This window comes from Phocoena phocoena, chromosome 5 (assembly GCF_963924675.1).
Source record: "Phocoena phocoena chromosome 5, mPhoPho1.1, whole genome shotgun sequence".
Taxonomy (NCBI): domain Eukaryota; kingdom Metazoa; phylum Chordata; class Mammalia; order Artiodactyla; family Phocoenidae; genus Phocoena; species Phocoena phocoena.
Window position 1 is genome coordinate 33,680,393 of NC_089223.1, and position 15,524 is coordinate 33,695,916.

The following is a 15,524-nucleotide window of genomic DNA, read 5'->3' on the forward strand; positions in this document are numbered from 1 at the left end:
CTATTGTGTCCCAAAGGGCCGGATTTTCATGCGAACAGCCCTGAGGGAATAATCCGCACCTCTGAAGGGGACCCAGACCACTCCATTCTCAATCTCATAGGGACTGTTGTCCCTGGGGTCATAGGAGCCCCCGGGGTAGTAGATGCCATTGAGATTGGCTGCTTGGCAGTTGTTGTACCACCAGCCTCCTCCATAGACTTCGGCACAATTGTCTTCCCACTTGTCTGCATCCCTGTCGAAGGTGCTGAAGCGCATGCCAGCATGAGAAGTGTACTCTGTCCCTTCCTCTACAGAACCCTCAATCAGAGCATCACCTGCCGTGCCCTCGTAGGAGGAGACCTGCAGGGCATAGCCTTCTGCCTCAGAGCCTACCCTCCAGTGATATTCTGCATAAGCCCCTTTCCCAGCCCAGTCTTCTAGTTCAACCCGAAGGATGGAGCCTCTCAGGGTTAGTAAGTGGAGGTATTCGTTGCCTAGCCAGAATTCTCCTTCTCCCTTGTCATTTAGGCTGCCGAAACCTTTCTTGTAGTCTTGCCAGGTCCGGTTAAAATTCAGTGAGCCATCCATTCTTTGCTGGATCAAAAGCCATCCTCCCAAACCGGTCTCTTGATCACAATAAACAGAAAAAATCTTACTGGATCCCGGTAGCTTGATATTGAAAATGCCACTTTGGGCACCTGAAGGATGTGTTTGGAGGGCATCATAACAGTCTAAAAAAAAAAATTAAGCTGGTTGGAAGAACTTACTCTCATTTAACTTTACAAAGTTAAATGGCCCGGATTAAATGAAGGCAGATACTGGCTTTCTTTCCCTCCCTCCCTTCCTTCATTCCTTCCTTCCTTCCTTCCTTCCTTCCTTCCTTCCTTCCCTTTATAGAGAAAGGATGTGCTTACACTGGGATGGAACTTATGCAAGTAAGTAGCATTTATACATACACATTGCAAGGGGGATTTTTCTCAATGAATTTGGAATTTCACTTGCACATCCTGATTAATGGCAAGTAACCAGCAAAGATATCTAAGCATCATTTAATACTAATAGCACTTGTTTTTAACCTGATCTCAATGTCAACTGAGACACACACTAAAAATATGATTAATCAGTTGAGTGACAATTTCCAATGGCACACATTTTGAATGGTAAAAGAATTTGGTTAAACAAATTTTAAATTGAGTTCCAGAGGGATTCATTCATTCATTCATTTAACATGTATTTATTGAGTGCTGACTCCACACTGCTAGGCATTTGGGAATACAGAGATGAACATGATAGACAAAGTCCCTGCCCCCATGGAACTTACAGTCTAGCACAAAAAAATAAGCAAAAACCTGTAATTTCAATAAAGCATGATAGAGGGCTAAGAAAGAAGTAAAAGGTGCTATGGGAGACATATTGTAGGAGTAATGAACTTAGTCTAGGGGGTCACGGAAGGCTTCCCCAAAGGAGAAGTGCTGATACCTCTGGCAGGGCGAGTTTTAGCATGGCCTCTCTTGGTGGCATGTGCTCCTCTGAAGCCAAGATCCTCTTCACTTTCAGCCTCATCTGCCATTTTATAGCCCTTGCTTTCAAACATGGAGCCTCCTCTGTTGATAGTCATGCTACTGCTTGCAAACTCTTTGCCATGACTTGAAGTTTTACTACTGGAAGAGACCTCAGGTAGGCCGAGGTGGTGAGAGCTGATATCCCCTAAGTCTGAGACCGTAGAATGGATCTTACTGTCAAGCTCCTTAAACATAGGGGAGAAAAAACCATCATTGTGCCTATGAAAGAAATCATCTAGGTTACCCCTGCCAGACAACTGCAAGTCTAAATCTGTGTCAGTACAGTCAGAGCCATCTTCGGAGTTTACCACTTCTTTGGTCATTTCTGTGTGACCATCGGCATGTGTAATAGTCCTTGTGACGATTTTAGAGCATGAACGATGAGTGGTGGTTGTGTGACCAGAGGTCTTCTCACTACCAATCAGAAGCTCTTTATCTCCTTTAGTAGTGACCAGTTTACCTGTGTGAAGCTCTTTCTTTGTCCCTGGACTTACATTTCCTGACACCTCTTCAAATGTGCCCCAGTCTGGGTTGGAAGGCCTGATGTTCCCATGCCCTGAGCTATCTGGCCTAAAACTTGCAGACAAAGAACTTCCAGTGTTCCAAGTGCCAGCGCTTCCGGGATCAGGATGGCCAGTGTTCCATGTGCCAGCACTTCCGGGCTCAGGGCGTCCAATGTTCCAAGTGCCCGCGCTGCCGGGATCAGGATGGCCAGTGTTCCACGTGCCAGCACTTCCGGGCTCAGGGCGTCCAATGTTCCAAGTGCCCGTGCTGCCGGGATCAGGATGGCCAGTGTTCCAAGTGCCAGCACCTCCAGGTCCATAGATCCCAGGGTTCACACTTCCAATACTACTAGTTCCAGGCTTCCTGGGGCTTTCTGATGCTGATCCTGTTCCATGAGATGCAGAGTCTCCTCTGGCTTGCCCATCTCCACCAAACCTCTCTAACTCCATTTTCATCTGCTGCGTGTCCAGCAGTGCCTTCCACTCTGGAGGGGCCTGCTGAAGCTGGCTCTTGAACTCTCTGGGAATTGGGCCTGGAACTGGCCTCATTTTTATCAGTGGTAAATATTGACTGTCTCTGGAGGGAAGTAAGTCTATGGCAGTAACCTGTTCAAGTTGCTTCTGCTGATCTTTATAGTCCTCCAGATCTACTTTATGTTCTAAAGCCCTATTGCATGACCCTTTGCAAGATCGGATCTTAATATCAATGTCCACCTAGAGGGGGAGGGGAAGATAAAGAAAAAAGGTAGCTATAATAAACTAGGTCTATTGAGTTCTTAGTAGTTAATTTAATTTTTGGAAACTGTTCTCATTTCTTTGACTTGGAGACCTACCAACCAATACTTCATTTATGTAGTATCCTCAGTGAAAGAGAGGTTGGGTATTCTAAGGCTGGTCAGGATAAGCAATAGGAGTATCTGGATTTATCTTAGAATAAATCAAGAGCAAAGTACTATTCCCTCTGAGAGGAGGCACTGATGATGTGATCCTCTGTGAGACTGAGGCTGAAGACTCAGAGACACAGTGATGTCAGGGACAAGCAGGGGCTGGAATAAGACGCAAGGACTGAGTTTTTGCTTTTGAACTTTACCATTTTACGTGCCCTTGGAAATTTTACTTACTAGCACTGAGATTTTTTCTTCATCTGTAGAGTGGGGGAAATAATACTTACTTTGTAGGTAGATGATGGCTATAACACATTGCTTTACATAGAGTAGGCATTTAATGAATGACTATTGCCTTCCTTTCCCTGCTATTCAAAAACAAAGAAATCTGGGGTCAGAGCCACATAATTACTCACCTCCAGTCGTTTCATATCTATCAGCTGATCCCTGACATTTTTCTGCAGAAGGTGGATATGCTGTACTTGTTCTATAACTTTGCGCTTCAGGATCTCAATTCTGCTTCTCAGATCTTCTGACACTTGGCTAAATGTATTTTCATTGTCTGAAATAGCAAATATGGGTACTGAAGTAGCTGCTGAGTGATTTGCTTGTAATAGCCAGCAAAAGAAGGAAATTGGCTTATGGATATTCCCCATTTTACTTCTATAATAGTTTGGACATTTAATTTGGGATTTCTAAATCTATTAGGCGTTTGATATTTGGACAATATCCTTCAGTCATTCATGGATATCACTTAAGATGCCTTATTAGTAATCCAAATAAATGCAGAAGACAAGAACTCTGAAATTTTAAAGGCATAATTGAGATAAAATAATCAGTTCGATTACATTCCAATTATTTCATTATATCCTTAATCAAGGGACGTGAATATATTCTTGGATTTTCTTACTGAAAAGGTTTTCTTCACAGTTATAGATTTGAAATTGTTCCTAAGCTTTTTTTAGGTCAACAAGATCATGCACTTGCCAGTTGCTCTTGCACCATCAACTTTAAATTAGCCATGTGCCTCCCAAGGATATAAAGAGTCAAGGCAAGGTTTCAGGAGCTGAGGCCTTACTAAACTCACTGCCCATGTCCAGAGTGAGTCCAGAGTTTCCTAGTCCTAAGCCTATGAGAAAGAGACAACATGGCTCTATATTTTAAATTAAACAAAACAAAACAAAGCAAAACACTTCATAATAAGCTAGGTGGAGTCTGTGGGTTGCACTCCCAGCCCCACCACAGGATAGCTTTGTGCCTTTGGCCTTTGAGAAAGTCCCCTGACCTCTCAGTTTCCTCCTTTGTTAGACAGAAACAGAAGTATCTACTCAAAAGTTTGGGCTCATCTCATTTTCCATGTATACTCTTAAAAAAGAACACACTTTAATTCTAGTCTTTGGTCCAAAATGCTGACTTACTTTGTGACCTTAAAGCAATTCTAAACCAACCTCCTTTACATGATATAAATAACAAAAACAAGCCCCTTCCTTAAAATTCAGGGATATCGTAAAGGTGTATTTTTCTGCATAAAGTACTTTGGAATAAAATCACAGTTGTAATAAGGAGACATCATATCTACTTCTGATTCTTGTTGTTTTGGTTGTGTGCTATAAAGTCAAAGCACTAAGTGTAATACTTACTCTTAGAATTGGTAAAATCTCCTCTCAAAATATCGATTATGTTCCTGGTCAATGTGTTAGAGTCCTTATTGTTCTTCTGATAATCAAATAGTGAATCTTTTAGTTTATTTATTCTGTTTGTAAAATCTTGATTGACTTCTTCAATCAATCCTTTCATCCTGCAGCCAGAAGGGCATTTGTAGTTCTGGAATGAAGAGGAAAAATTACATTAAGAGTCTATCTCTTGGAAACAGACTTATGGGTGCCAAGCAGGAGGGAGGGTCAGGGGGAGGATTGGGAGTTTGGGATTAGCAGATGCAAACTAGTATATGTGGAATGGATAAACAGCAAGGTCCTACTGTATAGCCCAGGGAACTATATTCAATATCCTGGGATAAACCATAATGGAAAAGGATATGAGAAAGAATATAAATATATAAAACTGAGTCACTTTGCTATACACTAGAAATTAACACAACATTGTAAATCAACTATATTTCAATAAAATTTTAAAAAATAAATTAATAAAAGAGTCTATCTCCCTGATCCAGTATAAATTTGAAGGTTTCTATGAGCCCCCACTGCTCCCCTCCCCAGTCTCTTCAGATCATCTCTTGACCTAACCGTAGTTTAAGAGGGCTAGTCAGAGATCTTAAAGAAATTCTGGAATGGGGGTCCACTTAACCATAAATTAGAACCCATGAAATCCAGAGGTCGTAATACTCAGGTTCCTAGTATTTGCCTGAACGTACAACTAAAATCCAATCTGTTAATCCCACCAATGACCCAGAGTCTCAGAGGTAATTTAAACAGTGGTCTCAGGACTAGGTTCCTTTCCATCTGTCTTCTTTAATTTGATATGTAAGGAGCTATTAGATTATTTCCCACTGGACAAGTTTTTTGTGACCTAAAGTGTCAGCCTGTGTGAGCTGCCAGCAGCACAGGAAAGGACTGTCCTGCTCCACTTCCTGTGCCCACGGCTCACCCAGTCTTCATCAGAGCAGAAGGGCCAGTCCGACTCTTTGCAGGCAGACTGCTGTTTTTCAACGAGCCTTGGGCCACGCACACCTCCTCCTTCAGCGATAAATTCACCTTCACTGGGATCTGCCGCCTTTAAGGATTCATAAACACACAAAAGAGAGGTCTTTAAGCAGATAAGGAGGAGATGCTGGCATGCCTGTAAATCCCAAGCAAGGGATCCAAGGGGCTCTGCAAGTTTCAGGTTTCTTTTCTTTGAAATGAAAATCCTAATGCCTATTTCATGGAGTTGTGAGATTAAAGGAGTGTACAAATCTCAACTGTGTTCTACACTAAACAAGCATTTAATAAATGTTAGGAGCTTTAAAGGATCCATTATAAAAGGAAAATTATTTGAATCAACAAGCTTAGTTAAAAACTGCCTTTACATTTTCATTCATGTCTGGAGATAGAAAAATAATGGAAAAACTCAGTTCTTTCTCCTCTAACTCCTGTTTTAGTAGGAAAAAACCTACACCATCTTAGCTTCAGGTCTGTCTCTCCTTCAAGTGTCTACCACAATGACCTTATGGGTCTATAATTTGAGCAAGTATATACAAGGACACAAATGTAGCCAATTCAGACTTAGAAATGCTTTTTGGGTTACTCACATAATAATTTATTTTTATTTGAAATGGAAAAAAGTACACTGAGAGCAAAAAAATAAAAAAAGGTCCATGACAGATACATTTTTTGGAACACCTTATAATTAGAAATACAGATTAAAAAAAAAATTTCTGTTGTGATCAAGTGAAATAAGATATATAGATATTCTTCCAACAAGATGTTATATCCTAAGAAATCAATGTTGGTTTTAGGTTTTAGTTATTTTTATTTTGTTACCACCAAGTTACAAGGATTTTTATGACTATCAATCTCAGTAGTTTATTCTTATAATTAGTTAACATTTTCTGTCTCATTCAAAAAAATACCCCAATAATAGTAATATTAACTCAAGAATAACTTATTTAAATGAACAAGTACAATCTTTTCATCTAAGAAATAAAATCATAAATTCAAACATACATTGGAAAAAGTGGCACAAAAATAAAAACAGGCAAAAATTAAATATTTATACCAATAAGGGAGAAATAAATGAAACATGCATTATGCAAAGTATAACCTTAACAAATGATGTTAGTCTTGTTTCCCATAAAAATGTTTACTTATTATTTGTATAAGGGAGAAAATTATGTTAGAAACACTCTTTAGTTTCTTCTGCTCTGGTATTAGTGTTTATGAGCAATAAAGGAAAAGAAATAAAACAGAATAATTCACAGTCTGGAAGTAACTGAGATTTTGGAACATATTTACCATGTTTTTATAAGATAGAAGTTGAAAAATCTTGTTGAATGAAGTTTCTCTTCTTTTGCATAGGTCTCTGGAGTCAAACTTTAGGAATTATTGCAATATTTGTAATTATCTTAAAAGAACACAATTGCTTCCAAAAAACGTGTTGCCTATCAATTAATCTCTTCCAATTTTGCTATGTAATATGTTTTCAAAGATAACTAATTTGCTTCTTATTTGTCTTAAAGAAACACAAAAACAACCTTTCAGAAAAGCTACATTAAACCACTGTTCTGCTTATTATGGACAAATAGCAATAAAATAATAACTAGGTTAAAAACTATTATCATAAGAATGTTCTGTTCTGTTAACTAGCAATCCCAAGGCTTTACAGTAACAAAGGTGGCAAAAATTTCTTCTCTTTGAAAAAATCCAATGTAGGACCAAGCTATAGGTGTCGAAGAGTCCCCTGTGAATTTATATGCTTTGGTCCCACTAAGTCTCCCTCTGAGGGTGATATTACCCTGTATTCTTGAGGTGTCAAGCCCATCTAGGGACTTGCCTCCACTGGCTACAGCTTATAAAGCTAACAGTGTGTGAGGACGTACACATGGCTGACTCAGACCTGCAAGCTCTTTGTGGAATAAACACCAGAGAGAAAGAGAAGAGGAAATAAAGAAGGCCATACCTGAACTGCGCCCATCACACTCAGGACCAGGAAGAGGACCCTCACAGAAACCATCTCTGCCGTGGGTGGGGCTGGCTCAAGAGGAGCACTCCAGCTGAAAGAAAGGAGGACTGCCTCCACGCCGAGTTCCCATCCCATTTAAGTCTGCAGGAGGTCTGATTAATCATTATCTTTGTCCCGTTGACACAGTCAACATGCACCCTGCATCCCTTGCTCCTTCTGTAAAGTTGGTGTCCCAGAAGTTCTTGCTCAATTCCCTAAGCTTGTTTGCTTCAGATAAGCTGTTGCAAAGGTAGCCCAGTTCGTGGAAGATCCCACATTCCAGGAACAGGGTGACTTTGGGAATGCAAAGGGGAACATGGGAGGACCTATCTCTACTCGAGTACTTGAAAGAATATAGAGGGTGGTGGAGGCAGGCTAGCTGTAGCCCACCAGCAGAGATCTAACAACTGAGATTTCACTTTATGCAGGAATTATGGTTGGTTGATCTGACTTTTGACTGACTGTGGTGATGAGCTGATCCTGAAGGCCTTCGATGAGCTTCCTCTATCCAGAATGGTTAAAACAAGCAGCCCCTGGAGCCAAACATTCTAGGTTCATACTTCCAGCTACACCATTTCCCAGCTCCGCTTTTGGACAAATTACTTTACCTCTTTATACCCCAGATTCCTCATTTTTAAAATGGGGATAGTAATAACCTATCACACATGTTTTTATGAAGAATAAATGAGTTGATCCTTGTAAAGCCCTCAGATTGCCACATATCCAAAGGTACAGCAACTGGAAAGAAATAGTATTTTCATGGCACTTTATGTTCTCCAATAACAATTATTATTTCTTTCCAGTTTCTGTACCTTTGGACATGCTAATTTATTTTCCCCGATTTTCATCTCCATATCAAATTTTCTTGTCTAAGAGTTGTCAGATTTAGCAAATAAAAAACCAGGATGCCTAGTTAAATTTGAATGTCAGATACACAGCAAATATATTTTAGTGTAAGTTTGTCCCATGCAATATTCAGACGTATTCATACTAAAAATGTGTTGCTGTTGTTTATCTGAAATGCATATTTAACTGGGCATCCTGTAATATGACTGCCAATCCTACCTTGTCTCAAATGTTGCTTCCTATGTGAAGCCAACCCTGATCATAGTGTAACAGCCAAAATTTATCGAGTGTTTACTAAGTGCTGGTGACTTTGTTGGACACTTTACATAGTACCTGATTTCGTGTCTCCAATTGAAAGCAATCTCTTGTTCTTTCATATTTCCTTAGACCATGTACCACTCATGACATTTATTACTGCAGGAACATTGTCCATCTCTTCCACTAGATCATAAACTTGAGAACTGACATGTTTTAATGGTCTTTATATTCTCCCCAAAAGGTGTGGGGCTTCATTGAGCAAGAAAGCATGAGCGGATTCCACTGTTGTGAAATTGAGCCCTGTCTCAGGCTCTGCGGGCATGTGAAGCTTGCTGTAAATGGGTGAGAGCCCTGGTACAAGGCAGCACCCTCCTACACTGCTTGCTCCATGGAAGGTTCTTTGTCTGATCAAGCTCACCTCTGATGTGGCTTTTTTGAAGCAACTTCAGAGCTCAGAGAGAACCCTAGAGTCTTATCCAGGTTATGAAGGGCAATGACTCCATGGAAAGCTGGGTTACACTTGTCCACAGTGGTTGAACTAGCAAAATGCCAGGAATGTATAGGATCCAAGACTGACTTCCCCAGATGTTTTCCTCTGCCCACAAGAAGTGCCTTTCTTAGGGGTGAACATGGTATATGCAAGAAGTTCCCAGACAGTAATCTGGTGAGCTTCAGTTGACTTGGCTGGACATAATCTGATTGAGAGTAAGTTAACAGAAACCAGTGTGACTGAATGCCAGCACTCTGGTGCCACGTTTGGGCTTTTCCAAGGTACCACCTGTGGCACCATCCTTGCTGTTCCATGGCTCCTTCAAGTATCTGCGTGTCTCACTCCCTTACTTCATCCAGGGCTCTGCTCAGATAGCACTTCTTCAGAAATGCTTCCTTTGACCACCCAACCTGAGTTGGTTTTCACTCATTTTACTTTATCACTACTGGACAGTATATATGGGAAAGTTCTTTGTTTATTTTTTGTCTCTTCCACACTAAGTTTCCTGAAGCCGAGGCACACTGTCTAGTACAATGCCAGGCATAGGGTGAGTCCCAGTGAGCATTTGTTGGAGTGTTGGAAGGCTGCAACAGTGGCAGCACAGTGCTGGAAGGACAGGGGGCTCTGGAGAGAGTGAGATCTGCACACCAGCTGAGTGACATGGACAAATAAAATTCTCTGAACCAGCTTGTTTATCTGTAAGATAGAGGTGACAATAATTATCTTGCAGTGTAGAGATGACAATATTTATCTTGAAGTGTTGTGAGGATTACATAAAATGTGACACTATGTAACATGTTCGACATACACATTACAAGCTCCAGAAATGGCTCCTAGAATGTTCCAATGTCCCTAAATAAAAAGGTCCTATGTTATCTCTCCAGTGCCACAATTCCCTAACCAGGCACCTTTGGGGCTCTCTTTGGGCCTAGCACTGCAGGAGTGAGCACCAGGCTGGGCTCTTTACTTCACAAGCAAGCCTTATTATCAGCTATGGAGAAGTAGGTTTTGTTTAGACAGAAAGCCATGCAGGTGAATAGGCAACAAATAATGCAAGGAATATCATTTTTTTATTGAGGTATAGTTGATGAACAACATTATATAAGTTTCAGGTATACAACATAGTGATTCACAATTTTTAACAATTATAGTTCACTTACACTTATTATAAAATATGGGCTATATTCCTGTGTTGCACAATATATAGGAGTATCATTGTTTAAAAGCATGTGACAATAAGTGTCACTTTTACACTTTTACAAGTGTCACCCATTTTACAAGTGTAAAAGCGGGGAAAAATTAAGAAATTTCCAGTTTCTTAGACCAAAACCACTGTGTATTGCATTTTTCCCACAGATGACTATATCCTATTTTCCTTAGCTCTAATGAGAGGAATGTTTCATTTATCCTTTGAAATTAATATAATTTCTCACAAATTATAAGTATTTAAACTCAGGGATTCACATATTTGTTATGCCATCACATCAGGCAGCACTGGAATAGATTTTATTTGTATGATGTATAATGTATGTAAAAAGAATAGAAATTCTATAGCTGTAATTATGTTTCACTTTTAAACTGTATCTACACACCAACATTTATACATGAGAGTAAAATACAGATCCAGTTATTTAAATACTTGCCACTGTGTAAGCATAACTTTAAAATACAAGCAAAATTAGGGCTTCCCTGGTGGCGCAGTGGTTGAGAGTCCGCCTGCCGATGCAGGGCACACGGGTTCGTGCCCCGGTCCGGGAAGATCCCACATGCCGCGGAGCGGCTGGGCCCGTGAGCCATGGCCGCTGAGCCTGCGCGCCCGGAGCCTGAGCTCCGCAACGGGAGAGGCCACAACAGTGAGAGGCCCGCGTACCGCAAAAAAAAAAAAAAAAAACCAAAAACAATAAAATACAAGCAAAACAAAATAAAATAAAACAATCCTCAGCTTTCTTTTGAATGGGGTATTTGTCCTTCTGGGGGCTACATCCCAGGAAAGTAAAAGAACATCCCTTTCTTTACCAATTTATTTTAAATGTACTGAATTCTGAGGATAGTTCACTTACTTATTCCTTCGTTTGACTATAACAAACATTTATTGTATGTCTACTATTTGTCAGTCCTGCATGCTGTGTTCTTGAGATAGAAAGGCAAATAATGTATAGACTTATACATTCGAGTTGCTTACAATTGGGGAGCAAATAAATACATGTGCAGATAAGAAGTTAAACCATATAAAATTGCCATTTTTGTAGATCAAAATGATGAATGTCTGCAATTTCATATGATTTAATCTGATATAAACCAATGAAAAAAATTCCATGAGGTAAGTTCAAAGTACTTTTAGGCACAGAGTAGAGGCTGAAATATTGTTTCTGCATTGTTTTCTGTCACATTTTGTGTAAAATGTTCCTTAAATTATCAGATTTAATTCAAGCCTAAAAATGAAAGATGCTTTTGAAAAAATACTAATTGTAAGTCTTTTAGCATAAAATTCTGTATGAATCTATAAATTTATTATTCTCCTAATAACAAGAAGGTAATGGTACCTTGACAGGAAATATTTTGTTAAAATGATATTAAGTGTACACCTGGAAAGTATCAGAATTAATTTCTAAATTTTGAAATGCCTGAATTATAAAAATATAGGAGGTTCTGGCACTTATACTACTCTTTCAGGGCCTCTGCCTCAGATTTGGACAGCAGTGACAGATCTATAAAGGATTTACTGGAAAACATTGGCAAGGCTCCTTAGCTTTGTGTATATTATTTTCTCTCCTTGTCTCCTGCATTTCAAGAGTATTACAGAAATTTGTTTTTAACCAATCTGCTTACTGTGAAAGGTGAATGGGATAGCATGATGATTGACCTGAGAGGAACTAATGGGACTTTTACTTTCAGAACTCATCAGTACTCTGACTGCAGATGGTTTTCCTGGAAGTTATAGCTGTAGAAAGAAGTTGGGAATTTCCTTAAATACACAGAAATAATTCTGAACTACACTTATGAAAATGAGGAAGGAACAAAAGAGGTTTTCTTGATGGTTCCTGATTCTATCACACTGCATTTCTCTTTAATCTCTTTATTCAGGAAAGAAATCTACTTTATTTCTTATAATTAAACTGTTCCAGGACGAGTAGCCTTTTAATTGAATAATTTTTTAACATTTTTGGAATTAAATTCTGTAATGTTCCAACAATAGAATGATCATCCTCTATTTTGTTTTTATGCATGATTTTCATGGTCTTTTACTTAAGCACTTTTTTTTTTTTTTTTTTTTTTTTTGCGGTACGCGGGCCTCTCACTGTTGTGGCCTCTCCCGTTGCGGAGCACAGGCTCCGGATGCGCAGGCTCAGCGGCCATGGCTCACGGGCCCAGTAGCTCCGTGGCATGTGGGATCTTCCCGGACCGGGACACGAACCCGTGTCCCCTGCATCGGCAGACAGACTCTCAACCACAGCGCCACCAGGGAAGCCCCTACTTAAGAACTTTTAATCAAGTTTCCACTAAGTCTTTATGTGTGTGTGTGATGTATGTATGTATGTGTGATGAGTGTGTATGAGAGAAAGAGAGGTGAAGGTGAGGTCCCTGAGTTTTTGCCACCGCTTTACTTCCTTTTTTTTTTAACTGCATTATCAATTAAATAATTCATTTTTCAAGATAGATCAATTTCACTTATAGTGTGCTTTACTAAATTTTACTGGAATTATCAAATTCTTTGTTGAATGTGTATTAAAGTATAAATCCTTTTTTGAAATGTAAAACCATTATGCAGATGAATAATCAAGTGATGTATTAATATCAACAACATGAATTCATTCCACCATCATACAGCTTAAATCCATTTAATTTGGCACACTGCCGATTTCATTGTGGTTCTTCTATTAAAGATTAGCAAACATGATCTATCAGTTGGTATTTATTTAATAGGGATGCACTGAGATCTGGGGAAATAGTATCTGTGAGGTATTTAGACTTTCCACAGCAAGGAATTATATGAAAATTATGGGGTAATTTAATTATCAAGATCCATTTAATTCTCTGTGATTCTTCTTGAAACCTATTTTTAACTGACCATTCTATAGTAAAACCAAGGCAATTTAAAGAAGGCATTTTGGTAAAATTTTGCTTAGATAAAATTCAACAAAAATTATTGAGCATAACAGAGCAGAAACCCAAATTGAGGGACATTTTACACATACTTGACCAGTCCACCAGAATATACTCTAAACAATCAAGTTCATGAACAACAGGGAAAGACTAAGAAATTGTTACCAAAGCTGACTAAGGAAATATGACAACTAAATGTAATGTATCCTGGATGGGATCCTGGAACAGAAAAAGGACATTAGTGTAAAAACTGATGAAATCTGTATAAAGCATGGAGGTTAGAAAAGAGTGACTACTAGGGTTGGTTTCTTAAGTTTTGACAAATGAGCCATGGTAATGTCAGATGTTAACATTAGAGAAACTGGGTGACAGGGGTAGGGAACTCTCTGTAACTTCTTTTCTGCAAATTAAAATGTATTCTGAAATTTAAAATTTATTAAAATATAAAAGCCAAAAAATTAAAGTTTTACAATGATGTTTCCAAACTTAACTGACATTAGATTCAAATCTCATGCAGCAATACCAATCTTAACAGCAAAAAACAATTCAGTTTTGTTTTTGTCTCTGGAGCAATTTCACATGTAATCTCATTTGACCCTTCCCACAGCTTTGTGATACAAAAAGAGCGATTTAGGAAGGAAAACATTTCCAGTCCAAGGTCTCTTAAATGTTAGATGATTTTTTTCCTAAAAGTCACACTTTACCTATTTGTCCCTGAGGCCACTTTCATCACAGAATGGAATCTGCCCTACTCTGTTTATTTAGGGAGAGTCAACATTCAGATTTATTTAGGAAGGAATCTCATCTACCTCAGGTTACTTCATGCTTTTAAGTTAACAGCAGAAGCAAACCTGGGTGAAGATCTGGGAAATGAGAGAGAGGGTCAAGAATACTGGATTTGGGATTTGGAAAAGACAGTTTTGAGCCAGTTGAAGATCTGATTAACTGTCATGACCTGAATTTATCCATTTGGACTTTCAGATATTTCCCAATGAAACTGAGATGAACAAGAGCTTGAAATTTCACCAGCTAGCCTTCCCAAAAGGCTTTCAAACCTGCAACAAAGGTGTGTTCTACAAGTCAGTGGTCAAACCTATTATCGATGCTCACAACGGGCCATGGCTACAAGGCCATTTGGGCCAAAGCTCATGTTTACAAGGCCAATCACTATCTACCTTTAGTTCATTTTCCTTCTTAAAGGAAAAAAATATATTAATACTCTTATTGGATGCAGATCATTATTGGGGAGTGGTTATGATTTATGTACACTTTTATAGGGCCAATTAATTCTCTGATAATTCCTATGTCCCAAAGTAATTTTTGAACTGTCTCTCAAGAATCAGTATCATCAAAATTATGTTCTTTGACCATAATGAAATGAATTTAGATGTTAATTAAAAATACAGTTTTAAAAAGCACAAGCTTTGGAACCAAATTATATTCACTTTTTAAGTCTTCAGTTCAAAAGGAGATCACAGGAAGTTACAAAATACTCAGATTGTGGGTAGATCTTAATGGTGCTGAATGGAAAAAGTAATAAATATAATGAAGACCTTAGTAGTGTTTCTCAAAGTGTTTGTTCTAAACGACCAGTTTTATTAAATTTCTAATCAGTCACCGACCTATTAGCTTATAAAATGCAATAAAAATAATTTCTAGTAAAATAAAATGTAAAAAAGCAAAAATATAGGCCAGTTTTTTTATTATTAGATTCCAAAGACATATAATTACATTCGAATAAATACAATCATCACATGCATAATATAGCAAAAATGTTTCTACATGTTAATTCTCAATTTTTTTACTTATAATGCTGACTAACAAAAAATTTGTGGATCAGCATTCTGAGAAATACTGATGTATAGCACGATGCCATTTATATAATTTAAAAATACATAGCACAAACAACCCATGATTTATAAGAATATGTACAAATAAACATGCATCAAATCTGTTACAATGGTTGATTATTAAGGGATTAAAGGAAAGAATCAGAGTGGCCCAGCACATATGAATGTGAATGGTGTGCCAGAAGTATGACTAATTTAACTTCTGTCTCTGGGGGACACACACACACACACACACACACACACACACACACACACGGGAAAGGTATATGAAACAGTCTTTCCCACACTCTTGGTCTCTTTATCATCAACTTAGTATTTTCCATCTACTTTAACTCATCTTACTATCTTTAACTCTTTTTTTCCCCATTCTTTTTGAGCTACATTAAACTGAT

At 38.6% G+C, this 15,524-nt stretch overlaps 1 protein-coding gene across 1 annotated transcript; it reads right to left on the reverse strand.

The window, feature by feature from the left end:
* Positions 1 to 7,596, reverse strand: FGA (fibrinogen alpha chain). Its single transcript, XM_065878056.1, has 6 exons — positions 7,543 to 7,596; positions 5,533 to 5,658; positions 4,569 to 4,752; positions 3,345 to 3,490; positions 1,459 to 2,758; positions 1 to 710 (listed from the first exon to the last, which is right to left on the reverse strand). Exons 1-6 carry the CDS (start codon positions 7,594 to 7,596, stop codon positions 1 to 3), a joined length of 2,520 nt encoding a protein of 839 aa, XP_065734128.1.
* Between the last annotated feature and the right edge of the window lie 7,928 nt (positions 7,597 to 15,524).

Coding starts and splice junctions, on each gene's coding strand:
- FGA (XM_065878056.1), bottom strand. CDS start 7,596: ATGGTTTCTGTGAGGGTCCTCTTCCTGGTCCTGAGTGTGATGGGCGCA. Junction 3,491..4,568: donor AGATTTTACCAATTCTAAGA/GTAAGTATTACA, acceptor TTGCTATTTCAG/ACAATGAAAATACATTTAGC. Junction 2,759..3,344: donor TAGATATGAAACGACTGGAG/GTGAGTAATTAT, acceptor CTCCCCCTCTAG/GTGGACATTGATATTAAGAT.